Here is an 11,450-nt window from a genome sequence, read left to right on the forward strand (position 1 = left end):
CCCCTTCCCCGCCGCCGCTCCCCCGGCGGGCCCGGGGGCGCCGCCGCCGCCCCACGCTGGCGCAGAGGCCCGGGCCCGGGCCCGCCTCGCCGCTGAGGATGTCCCGGAAGGCGCCGCGGGCAGAGGTGTGCGCCGACTGCAGCGCCCCAGGTAAGGGCCCCCCCGCATCGGCACCGGCACGGCCCCGCCAGCTCCCCCGCGCCTCCGGCTGCCCCCCGGAGCCTGCCCTGCGCGCCCCCCCCGCGCCACCGAAAGCCCCCTCTGCGCCCCGTGGCACCCCCGGTGCGTGCCCCGCACCCCCGACTGCCCCCGCTGTACCCCGAGGTGTTTGCCCACGGAGTGCTCCCCATGACCCCTTTCGCATCTCCTTCTACACCCCACATCGAGACCCCTCTGCAGCTCCCTGGGTGCCCCCAGGATCGCCCTGGTGATTCCTTTCTGCGCCCCACTCTGCACACCCAAGGGAGCCCCACTGAGCCCCCCGCCTGCCCCCCAGGAACCCTCTGATGTGCCCCCAGTGAAACGCTTTGATGAAACTCATGACCCCCTTGCTGCAGCCCCTTTTAGCCTCCTGGAATACCCTCATACACCCGAGACACAGCCCCGATCCCCCCGCATGCCCTCCTCCGTGCCGCTCCAGCGCGCCCCGCGTGTCCCCACGCCCCCCTGCACCACCCACAGCTTTCTCACCCAGCGCGGGGGCTGCTGGCACAGGCTGGGGACGCGCCGGTCGGTGCCAGCAGCGCTGGTGACCCTGTAAATGACAGGATGATGGGGGACGCTCCTGCACCCCACAGCCAGCACCCACCCCAGCCGGATCCGGGCTTGGCGGTGCCGGTTGGGCGAGCCGGGCGGCCGCCGCGCTGCAAGCCAGAGCCGAGCCTGGGCAAGACCATTCCCATCCCCGGCGGTGCCGGTGCCCGCAGCCCCCACGCTGGGGACGCGCCCGTGGGCGTCGCGGAGGGTTTGGCCCCCCAAAGCCTGCCCAAGGTAGGGCCGGACCCCAAAGCTGCCCGTAGCCAGTGCAGGTGGCCCCACGGCAATGAATGAACGGGTCTCCGAGCCGGCCCCGGAAAGCTGCCCGCGGGCCAAGGCTGTGCCGAAATTATTCCGGCCACGTGCCAATGGCCGGATCCTGCCAGGAGAGCTGTCGGCACGCGTGGGCGAAAGGCTGCCCTGCCTCCAGGCATCCCCCGTGCCGGCGGGCAAGCGGGGGCCCAGGGGTTCCCGGGGCGGTGCCGGGGCTCCCTGCTGCGGCCAGGGGAAATGGAAAACAGTTTCTTCCAATCTCTTATCGCCTGGCAGCCATGGGAGGAAATGAGTTATAAAGTCCAGAGGCCGTTTCCTAGCGCGCTGGGAGCACCCACTGTCGCTGCCGGGGATGCGCTGCCTGGCCCTGCGTGGGGAGGTGCCCGGGGGTGCTCTGATCCCCCTGCCCGGCCTCCCTCGGCCCCACGCAGGGATGCCGGCTGCCCCAGCCCTGCCGTCACCCGTGCGAGGCCGAGTGCTGGGGGTCCCGGTGTCAACCCGCATCCCGATGCAGGGATTGAGGTCCTGCGAGCTCCCTCGGACTCCAGGATCCTCCCAGGGTTTGGAGTGTTCCTGTGCAAGCACTCCACGATCTGCTGCAGTGCCCGCCCGCATCCCGCCACATCCCAGCGGTCCTAGGGCGGGAGGGGCTGTTGCCCCAGGGATACTCTGGATCCACCCGCTTTGGGGGGCCGGCTCCCCCCGCACGGAGCGTCCTGTTCCCGGCGGTGGCCGTGGGCAGCGGGTGCGAAGGCACAGATGCCGCCGCACCGGCTGCCAAGGCGCTGCCATCTGCGTGCGCGGGGCTGCCAGGCTGGGGGGGCCACCGCTCCCCCCGGCCACCCCACCCCGGCCCCGGGGCACTGCAGCATGGCAGGATGCCGTGCCCCCCAGCACGGTGTCCTCAGGGCTCTGGGGGGGCTGCGTGGGGGGGGGTCCGGGACCCTGCAGGGAGGAAGGAAGTGGGGGAGGCTTGGCTGCCTGCCTGCCTTCCTCCCTCTGTGAGGTCGTGAGGCCACTGTCCCCCCTCAGGGCCATCGGGTAGGCCAGTGCGGCCACCTCCCCAGGCCCTGTATCCCCGGGCTTGGGGCTGCCCCCTCCGTGGGACAGTGTGGTGTTTGTTTAGGACTACAAAAACAAGGGGAGGGGGTGGGGCTGGGCAGAGGGTGGCAGGACTCCGCCGTGGTGCCCTGCGAAGGGGACACCTGGGAACCATTCAGCATCGTCCCCCGTGCCTGGCTGCCTTTCCCGGGAGGGGGGGAGGTGGCTGTGACCCAGCGGGGGTCCGCAAATCCTGTCCTCATTCTGCTGTGAACAGCTGCAGCTCAACGGCCACACCACGGGGCCAGACCCCCTCGTCCCCAGGACCCGTTTTTTGGGGTGCAGGCGTGGGGAGCTGCTGCCTGCCCGGAGCGGTGCCCCCACGGGTGCCGGGGCTGGTGCCAGCGCGGGGCCAGCGCGGCTGCTCAAACGATCCTTTGTTCCCGGCGGGGACACAAAGGGCTCCAGTCCGGCTGGCCGGGGCCAGCAGCGGGCCGGAGGGGCAGGGCAGCGTGGGGGGCCATGGCACCTGCCCCGGAGCTGGGGTGTCCTGGGGGCTGGCTGCGCTGGGGTGCTGAGGGTGCAGAGCTGGTGACCACCCTATGTAGGAGCCCACTGGGGGTGCCCACCCATTGTGGGGCACACTGCCCCCATCCAGGACCCCCCAAACACCGAGGCAGGGACTCTGGGGGTGAGTGACCTCGCAGTGAGCCAGGGTGCCCCTGATTGGAGTGTGCTGGCATCATCCCTGCCACCAGCTGTCCTCCTGATGGTGGGGGGCCAAACCCTGCCCCCCTTTTGGCTGGTGGTTGCTATGGGAAACCCGTGGGTTTCCCCTGGTGATGGGCTGAGCCCCTCTCCATCTCTTGGGAAATGGTTGCCGTGGCAACGCATCCCCCCTGCTGGATGGATGCATGAGGAGGGGATGGCATGGGGAGGGGACACCCGCTGACACCCCCATGCCACCCCCAGACCCTGGCTGGGCGTCGATCAACCGCGGGGTGCTCATCTGCGACGAGTGCTGCAGCGTGCACCGCAGCCTGGGCCGCCACATCTCCATCGTCAAGCACCTGCGCCACAGCCCCTGGCCCGCCACCTTGCTCCAGGTGGGTGCTGGGGACGCTGGAATGTGGGGACACGCACACTGGGACCCCCCGTGCCCACTGGGCCCTGCCTGTCCCCTGCAGATGGTGCACACCTTGGCGAGCAACGGGGCCAACTCCATCTGGGAGCACTCGCTGCTGGATCCAGCGCAGGTGCAGAGCGGGCGCCGGAAGGCAAACCCCCAGGACAAAGTGCAGTAAGTGCCCCCTGTGCTGTGGGGAAGGGGTCAGCTCTGGCTGGCAGCCCCCTCCTCACCCCAAAACCCACTGCCCACCCTCCAGCCCCACCAAGTCGGAGTTCATCCGTGCCAAGTACCAGATGCTGGCCTTCGTCCACAAGCTGCCCTGCCGGGATGACGACGGCGTCACTGCCAAGGACCTCAGCAAGGTGGGGTGGGGGCTCAGGGACCCCCTGTGGCAGTGGGGACAGATCCCCCATTACCAGCTCTCTCTCCTCTGCAGCAATTGCACTCGAGCGTGCGGACGGGCAACCTGGAGACCTGCCTGCGCCTGCTCTCGCTGGGTGCCCAGGCCAACTTCTTCCACCCGGTGAGCTCTGGTGGGGCTCAGGGCCCCCAGAGGTGGAGTGGGGCCCTGGGGGGGTCCTGGAGCCTCATGCCACATGCAGGCTGCAGGGCTGAGGCTGCCCATGCCCGCAGGAGAAGGGCACCACACCACTGCACGTGGCAGCCAAGGCCGGTCAGATCCTGCAAGCAGAGCTGCTGGTGGTCTACGGTGCCGACCCTGGGGCACCCGATGTGAACGGCCGGACCCCCATTGACTATGCCAGGTGAGGGCAGGGAAGGGGGTCACCCCTGCCTGCACCCCCGCCTAGGGTGGGCATCACCCCTGCTGGCCCTCCCACAGGCAGGCAGCCCAGCACGAGCTGGCAGAGCGGCTGGTGGAGTGCCAGTACGAGCTGACTGACCGGCTGGCCTTCTACCTCTGCGGCAGGAAGCCGGGTGAGTGAGGGGGTCCTGGGGTGAGGGGGGTACCCTGGAGGGAGCACGTGGCCCTGCTCACCGCCCCTCTCTCTGTGCAGACCACAAGAATGGGCACTACATCATCCCGCAGATGGCTGACAGGTGAGTGCCTGGTGCCCGTGGCCCCGCTGCCCTGTCCCATGTCCCCCCCCAGCGTCCCTGCTGGGCTGAGGGGGGACCCCGGTCACTGGAGCGTCCCTGGGGGGTGGGGGGTCGGCGTGCCCGCGCGTTTAACGTCCGCCTTTATCCTGTTCTTCCCTCCGCTGCCTTCTCCGGAGCGCAGGGTGCGCCCAAAGTGCATGGCACAGAGGTATTGTCCGCTCGGCTCCGGGGGCCCCCCATGCTGCTGGCATGGGCCCCCCCTGCAGCCCTGGCCGCTCGGCCCAGCCCAGCACCGGGGGGGCACTCGGGGAGGGGGGTCCCGCCCGCCCCCTTCCACTTCATCCCCCTGTGCCTGCCTGCCAGCCCTGCTTGGTGAAGCCCCCAATGCCTGAGGGGGGGGTCCCTGTCTTGGTGGGGTGCAGCTGGGGGACTGTGTTGGTGGGAACAGGCCAGGAATAACCCCCACTTTTTGTTTCCCCCCTCCCCGTACCCCCCAGCCTGGACCTCTCTGAACTGGCCAAGGCAGCCAAGAAGAAGCTGCAGGCGGTGAGTGGGGGCCAGGGCAGGGCTGGGGGGTGTCCCGCCTGCCCCTCTCATCCTGCCTGACACTGTCCCCTGTACTGCTGCAGCTCAGCAACCGCCTCTTCGAGGAGCTGGCCATGGACGTGTACGACGAGGTGGACCGTCGGGAGAACGACGCGGGTGAGCGGGGGGTGCGGGGTGCAGCCCCCCAGGGCCGGGGCGGGCGTCACGGCGCGGGGGAGGAGCGGCCGGCGGGGCCGCGGCTGAGCCCTGCGCTCCCCCCGATCTGGACGCGTCCGCCGGGACCGCAGGCCCCTCCTTCTTCATTCCTCCGGCCGGGAAGGTTTGCTCAGCGCGAGGGGCCGCCGCTGGGTGCCAGGGCTGGGGTGCTGCCGGAGGTGGGTGCCGGGATCCCCCAGGGATGGGGCTCAGCCTGCAGTGGTGCCCCTGATGTGGGGGGTGGCAGGGTGGGGGCAATCCCGTTTCAGTAGCAGGGTGGGTGCCAACAGACGTGTCAAACTGTCTTCCCACCAGCTGGGGGGTGCTGAGCTGGTGCCTGAAAGGGTGAAGAGCACGGGGAGGTCCTGTTAGTGGGTTATGGGGGGACCCCAGCCCTGCTGGGTGGCTGGGGGAGGCGATTCCCGTCAGCCTGGCCAGGCTCCACTCCCAACCCCAGCAGGCTGGCCCTGCGCCCGCGCCTGCGTCCTGCCGGCTCCGGGCCCTGCAGCCTGCTTGTCCGGGGGGGTCCAGCCCCTGTGCCCCCCGGGGTCTGACACCAGGTGCCTTCCTGCAGTCTGGCTGACGACGCAGAACCACAGCACGCTGGTGACAGAGCGCAGCGCCGTCCCCTTCCTCCCTGTCAACCCTGAGTACTCGGCCACGCGCAACCAGGTGAGGCCCCCTCTAGGCCACACGACCCCCCTGTGCGCCCAGACCTCTGCTCACCCCCTTTTTCCCACTCCTGCCCCCAGGGCCGGCAAAAACTGGCCAGGTTCAACGCCAGGGAGTTTGCCACTTTGCTCATCGACATCCTCGGGGAAGCCAAGCGCCGGCAGCAAGGGAAGAGTCTGCTCAGCCCCACAGGTGAGGCACGGAGGGCAGCAAGGTGGGGCAGAGCACTTCCCGCTGCCCTGTGCTCAGCACCCACCCTGCTCTCCCCAGACGCCCTCGACTACTCGCTGCGGAGCCAGAGTGACCTGGACGACCAGCACGACTACGACAGCGTGGCCTCTGACGAGGACACGGACCAGGAGCTGCTGCGCAACGCCTCCCGCAACAACCGCGCCAGGGTGAGCCCGGGCCCCGGCTCGACCCGCACCCAGACCCCCACCTCTGGGATCCTGGCGCTGAGCTCCTCTCCCTGCAGAGCATGGACTCCTCCGACCTGTCAGATGGCCCCATCACGCTGCAGGAGTACCTGGAGGTGAAGAAGGCTCTGGCTGCCTCTGAGGCCAAGGTGCAGCAACTGATGAAGGTGAACAACAGCCTGAGCGATGAGCTGCGCCGGCTGCAGCGCGAGGTGGGTGTGGGGCCAGCGGGACTGCCCTCCTCAGCGTACCCCCCTCTCCTAGCTGATGCCTTCCCCCTTCTCCTGGCTGCAGATCCACAAGCTGCAGGCAGAGAACACGCAGATCCGGCAGCAGACTGGTCCTGCACATCCAACCCCGGCCCCCAGCGAGCGGCCAGAGCACGGGCACCCCCCGGGCACGGCCCCCCCACACCGCCGGGACCGCCAGGCCTTCTCCATGTACGAGCCGGGCTCGGCACTGAAACCCTTCGGGCAGCCAGTGGAGGAGCTGGTGACCCGGCTCCAGCCCTTCAGCCCCGGCGTGAGTGTGCTGGGCTGGGTGGGAGGGTTTTGGGGTGCAGCAGTCCCCCCAGCCCCGTGGGGTGCTGGGTCCCGTCCCCACGGGGCCGTAACCTTTCGTGTGTCGCCAGGAGGTGGAGGACGAGGCTCTGTACTCCATGCACATCCCGGCCAGCGTGTACCGGGTAAGGGGGCCGCAGCGGGGACGGCTCCTGCATGGGACATGGTGGCTGTCGCCTGCCCAGGATGTGGCCTTTGGGATGTCCTGTCCCCCCACCGCCCTGCACCCCCCTGGGTCAGGCCGGGGACCTCCCCAAGGGACGGCAGCTGCGGAATGTTCCTGCATGCAGGGTGGCGGTGTCCCCTGTGCTCGTCCTTCCCTGCACGTCACCGGGGTCGGCTCCACACCCTTCTGCACCCCGTTCAGCATGGGCTTCTCCTCTTTTCCCCCTCCAGATCCGAAAAGGTCCATCTGCCTCCTCGGTGCCCTTCCCTCCATCCTCCCCGCTGCTGTCCTGCCCGCCTGATGGTGCCCGACACATGGTGATGTATCAGGGAGGGGGAACAACCCTTGGGGTGGGGAGACTCCAGACCCTGTGTGGGGATGGGGCTGGGCAGGGCTTGACACTGCTCCTCTCTTCTCCAGAGCAAGCTGGACCGGCATGGCAGCGGCACTGACAGTGACTACGACAACACACAGGCCGGTGAGGTTCTGATCAGGTGAGTGGTGGGGCTGGGGGCTGCAGCAGGGTACGTGGGGATACAGGGACAGGGGGCTGATACTGACCCAGGGGGGTTGATTGGTCCCTGCAGCATGGAGGGGAAGCGGTATGTGGAGCTGAGCAAGGATGAGGATTTCCCCCACGAGCTGGACCCGCTGGACGGGGAGCTGGACCCCGGCCTGCCCAGCACGGAGGACGTCATCCTCAAAACTGAGCAGGTCACCAAGAACATCCAGGAGCTGCTGCGGGCAGCGCAAGAGTCCAAGCATGATAGGTAGGACTGAGGCACAGCCTCAGGGTCCTTCTGGCCACCCAGACCAGGGGTGGGGCTGTGCCTTGTCACCCTCCACGGTCAGGAGCCACTGTCCTCCATGTTACTCACCCTTTGTCCTTGCCCCCAGCTTTGTGCCCTGCTCAGAGAAGATCCACTCGGCTGTGACAGAGATGGCATCACTCTTCCCTAAGGTAGGAGGAGCGGTGTGTCCCTGGGGTGGCTGTGGTCCCCACCAGACACTGTCAGCCCCCCGAGCACAGGTTCTGACGCCGGTCCTGTGCTCTGCCGCAGAAACCAGCACTGGAGACGGTGCGGAGCTCCCTGCGGCTGCTCAACGCCAGCGCCTACCGGCTGCAGAGCGAGTGCCGCAAGACTGTGCCCCCCGAGCCCGGCGCCACCGTGGACTACCAGCTCCTGACCCAGCAGGTCATCCAGTGTGCCTATGACATTGCCAAGGCCGCCAAGCAGCTGGTCACCATCACCACTCGTGAGAAGAAGCAGTGAGCGCCAGCCCGTGTTCCCCCCATGTCCCCAGGCCCCCGCACTCTCCATGTCTCCCTTCCCTCCGGCAGCAGCCGGCACCTGGGGCGAGCGTGGCTGCAAGTGGCCTTTTTGGGGAGCCGAGGTGCGGGGTTCCTCGTGCCCCCCGTGCCATCAAGGAGCTGGTGTTCAGCCTGCGGGGTAGGTGCCTGCATCCCCCTGTACAGCCCCCCGCCCACCCCGCAGCACGCGCCTAACTTATCCTGTACATAGCCTCTGTAGCTGTCTGTGGCGGCGGTGGCCTTGTACCCCCACTCCCCACAAAACCCCTCTCTGGGTGGCCGGTACCCCCGAGGCCACCCACGGCATTACACTGGACTGGGGCACCCGCGGGCCCCCCCTCCCCGGGCGTCCTGAACCCCTCCCCGGGCGTCCTGCCCCGTGCCGGGGCCGCACTCCCCACTGTAAGATGTGTCCTTGTACATTTGTATCAATAAAGGTGTGAGCATTGCACGGGCGCCCGGCCCCGGCTCCTGCGCCCATGGAGGGTCCGTGGCTGCAGGGGCTTCAACCCCTGTGTCGCCAGGCAGGGCTTGGCCACGTGTCCCTCCCGTTTCACCCAGTCCCCTTGGCCCTGCTGGCGGCCGCTCACGCCATCCCCGGCACAGCCCTGCTGTTTGCCCAGCCCCGGGGCTGGGCTTTCCCAGCACGGCCCCGCCGTCGCTCTGCGAGCCGCCGACCATCGGGGCTGCCGGCGGAGGCTCCTGCCGCCTCCATGCTGTCCCCGGAGGCTTTGGTGGCCGCAGCCGCCGTGCTCATGGGGCTGGGCCTCCTAGCTTGGTGCCTTTGGGCAGGGAGGCTGGAGGTGCCTGGAGACGTGGGAGAGGAGGACGAGGACGAGGAGGAGGAGGAAGAGGAGGGGATCCCCTTCATGGCCGAGGAGGGTTCGGGGCACTGCCGGCTGCTGTGCAAGCCCTCGGCTCTGGCCCAGCACCTGGTGCGGAGCTTGGGGCGGTCAGCGGCGCTGCGGGGGGGACGCTGGCCGTGGCCGTGCTGGCCCCAGCTCCAGATGCTGTGGCAGCTCCTGCAGCCACCTGAGCCGGAGCCGCTGGTGGCCCGTGAGCTCCTGCAGCTGTCTGACGCTGGGCTGGTGGCCCTGGACTGGTTGGTGGGGCCGTGGGGGGCTGCGGGTGGCGGCGGGGGGGTCTCCAGCCCGGTGCTGCTGCTCATTCCCAACGCTGCCGGGAAGGTGACGGGGGGGCTGCTGCAGCTGGGGCTGCGGGCGCTGGAGCGGGGCTTCATCCCCGTCATCTTCAACCGCCGGGGCCACAACGGCTGCCCCCTCACCACCCCCCGGCTCCAGCCTTTCGGGGACCCCGGGGACCTGCGGGAGGCTGTGACCTACCTGCGGTGCCGGCACCCCTCTGCCTCTCTGCTGGCCGTCAGCGAGGGCTCGGGCTCGGGGCTGCTGCTCGCCTACCTGGGCGAGAGCGGCTCCTCCAGCCGCCTGGCCGCCGCCGCCTGCCTCTCCCCCATCTTCCGTGGCCGGGACTGGTTTGAGGCCAGGATGCCCTGGCTTTACGAGTGGCCGCTGCTCCTCCACCTCAAGCAGGGATTGAGCAGGTCAGTGCAGTCCCTTGGGCTTGGGGAGGTGGATGGGGGTACCCCGGGAACCCCTCGGTCATCCCTGAGGGTGCGCATGGGGTGGGTGCTGCTGCTGACACCGGCAGCCCCAGTGCAGGGGCAGAGGTGCTGAGGGCAGCAAAATGTGCTGGTTAATGAACACCAGCCTGGAGCCGGCTGCCATGGGGCCAGCTGGGCCACCACAGGTGTCCCCAGCCTGGCTGGGGCTGCGGCAGCATCTCGGGGTTCCTGAACTGGGAGATCTGGGGCAGGGTCTCACAACTTTTCCTGGGAGGAGTTGGTGAAGCCCCTGTTTGGTTTTGGACCCTGAGGGGTGAGTGGGGCTGGCCCTTCTCCCTGCACTGCCCCTTGTTCCCAACACCTGACCCTCCGGTTGGCCCTGTGGGGGGACTGTGATGCCAGCCCACAGCTGGGCTGGGGGCTGTGACTGCTGCTGTCCCTTCCCAAGGGATCTGGGTTCTCTGTTGCTCAACACAGCCAGGCTTGAGTGGACAGGCACTGGCTGAGACAGGAGACAGACTGCCCTGGGCCAAGGCCTTGAGCAAGTGGGCACTTCCCTGGGGGGTGCTGAGAGCTTGTGGGGGCAAAGAGACCTTGCAGGTGGGCAGATGGGAGCCAAAAATAGCAGGTAAACCCCAAAACATAGGGACAAACAGGTGACAGGTGACGCTGCAGCAAATCCCAGATGGGTGCAGCAAGGTCCAGTGCTTACTGCAGGGATGGGGTACTGGGGGTGGGCAGCAGAGAGTCTCCCCCCTCCCTATTTCCTGATTCCCGCTGCAAATGCTGCTGTCACGGTAACGAAGCAGGAGTGCCGGCCGTCTCCCGTTGTCATGGCACCCAGGCTGCGCTGTGGGGACCCTCCAGGATCCCTGGCAAGGGGCTGGGATGAGTCTCCTAAGCTACTCTGGGGTTGGGGCAGCCGAGGTCACCCCTGTTCTTCTGTGTGCGGGGCCAGGACTGTCGAGCAGCCTATGGGCACACAAGCTGGTGACACCCCCACGGCAGCATCCCTGTAGCCCCCAGCTCCAAGTGGCACCCCAGTGACCCTCCACCGCCACGGCAGCATGCCCCAGCCCCCACCAACATTCTCTGTGACCCCCATCCCAGGGAGCATCCCCATATCCCCCCACCCATGGCAACATCCCTGAAGTCCCCAGCAGTGTCCCCATTGCCCCCAGCCCCTGGCAGCATCCCTGCACCTCCAAGCCCACGGCGGCCGCCCCATCCCCGCAGGTACGCGGGGGCTTTGGCCGAGGTGGTGGACACGGACAGGCTCCTGGGCAGCCGCTCGCTGCGGGAGCTGGAGGAAACCCTCTTCTGCCGGACTCGGAGCCGCCCCACCAGCTGGGAGAGCTACTGGGAGCGGAACGAGCCCCTGCGCGACGCGGACGAGGCGGCGGTGCCGGTGCTGTGCCTCTGCAGCGCCGATGACCCCGTGCGCGGCCCCCCGGCCCGGAGCCTGCCCAGGGAGCTCTTCCGCAGCAGCCCCTACTTCTTCCTGCTGCTGACCCCGCACGGGGGGCACTGCGGCTTCCCCCGGCGGGGGCCGGGGCGCTGCTGGGCCCACGAGGCCGTGCTGGAATATTTCAGGGCCATGGCAGAGTTCCTGCGGACGGAGGAGAGGAGGAAGGGGCTGCCGCGGCCCCGCAGGTGGGGGGGTCCCCCAGCTGAGCCCCCCGTGTTCACCTGGCAGAGGTCCTACACGCGGTAGCCCCCCTGGGGCAGGGTCTCACAAAGGCA

The 11,450-nt window shown here is 68.7% G+C and overlaps 2 protein-coding genes across 6 annotated transcripts in view; both read left to right on the top strand.

Annotated features, from left to right (window-relative positions):
* The window catches only part of GIT1 (GIT ArfGAP 1), a 9,158-nt gene extending 584 nt beyond the window's left edge, over positions 1 to 8,574 (top strand). Inside the window, exons 1-22 of one of the 5 annotated variants that reach the window (XM_041423083.1) lie at positions 10 to 150; positions 3,043 to 3,176; positions 3,258 to 3,370; positions 3,456 to 3,561; positions 3,636 to 3,722; positions 3,833 to 3,963; positions 4,041 to 4,135; positions 4,216 to 4,258; positions 4,440 to 4,466; positions 4,756 to 4,804; positions 4,888 to 4,960; positions 5,574 to 5,671; positions 5,752 to 5,863; positions 5,942 to 6,069; positions 6,147 to 6,299; positions 6,382 to 6,609; positions 6,719 to 6,772; positions 7,044 to 7,130; positions 7,234 to 7,307; positions 7,401 to 7,583; positions 7,711 to 7,774; positions 7,875 to 8,574. In XM_041423083.1, coding sequence (XP_041279017.1) covers positions 99 to 150; positions 3,043 to 3,176; positions 3,258 to 3,370; positions 3,456 to 3,561; positions 3,636 to 3,722; positions 3,833 to 3,963; positions 4,041 to 4,135; positions 4,216 to 4,258; positions 4,440 to 4,466; positions 4,756 to 4,804; positions 4,888 to 4,960; positions 5,574 to 5,671; positions 5,752 to 5,863; positions 5,942 to 6,069; positions 6,147 to 6,299; positions 6,382 to 6,609; positions 6,719 to 6,772; positions 7,044 to 7,130; positions 7,234 to 7,307; positions 7,401 to 7,583; positions 7,711 to 7,774; positions 7,875 to 8,087 — 2,304 coding nt within the window. In that variant the 5' untranslated portion in view covers positions 10 to 98 and the 3' untranslated portion in view covers positions 8,088 to 8,574. Of the gene's footprint in view, positions 1 to 9; positions 151 to 3,042; positions 3,177 to 3,257; positions 3,371 to 3,455; positions 3,562 to 3,635; positions 3,723 to 3,832; positions 3,964 to 4,040; positions 4,136 to 4,215; positions 4,259 to 4,439; positions 4,467 to 4,755; positions 4,805 to 4,887; positions 4,961 to 5,573; positions 5,672 to 5,751; positions 5,864 to 5,941; positions 6,070 to 6,146; positions 6,300 to 6,381; positions 6,610 to 6,718; positions 6,773 to 7,043; positions 7,131 to 7,233; positions 7,308 to 7,400; positions 7,584 to 7,710; positions 7,775 to 7,874 lie in introns of those variants that run through there. The other 4 variants (XM_041423087.1, XM_041423085.1, XM_041423084.1 and 1 more) reach the window with 4 other exon arrangements.
* Positions 8,575 to 8,721: 147 nt separating this feature from the next.
* Positions 8,722 to 11,441, top strand: ABHD15 (abhydrolase domain containing 15). Its single transcript, XM_041423173.1, has 2 exons — positions 8,722 to 9,686; positions 10,944 to 11,441. Exons 1-2 carry the CDS (start codon positions 8,839 to 8,841, stop codon positions 11,419 to 11,421), a joined length of 1,326 nt encoding a protein of 441 aa, XP_041279107.1. The 5' UTR covers positions 8,722 to 8,838; the 3' UTR covers positions 11,422 to 11,441.
* The last annotated feature ends 9 nt before the right edge of the window (positions 11,442 to 11,450 follow it).

This window comes from Onychostruthus taczanowskii, unplaced genomic scaffold (assembly GCF_017590055.1).
Source record: "Onychostruthus taczanowskii isolate IOZ18803 unplaced genomic scaffold, ASM1759005v1 scaffold75, whole genome shotgun sequence".
NCBI classification, from domain to species: Eukaryota; Metazoa; Chordata; class Aves; order Passeriformes; family Passeridae; genus Onychostruthus; species Onychostruthus taczanowskii.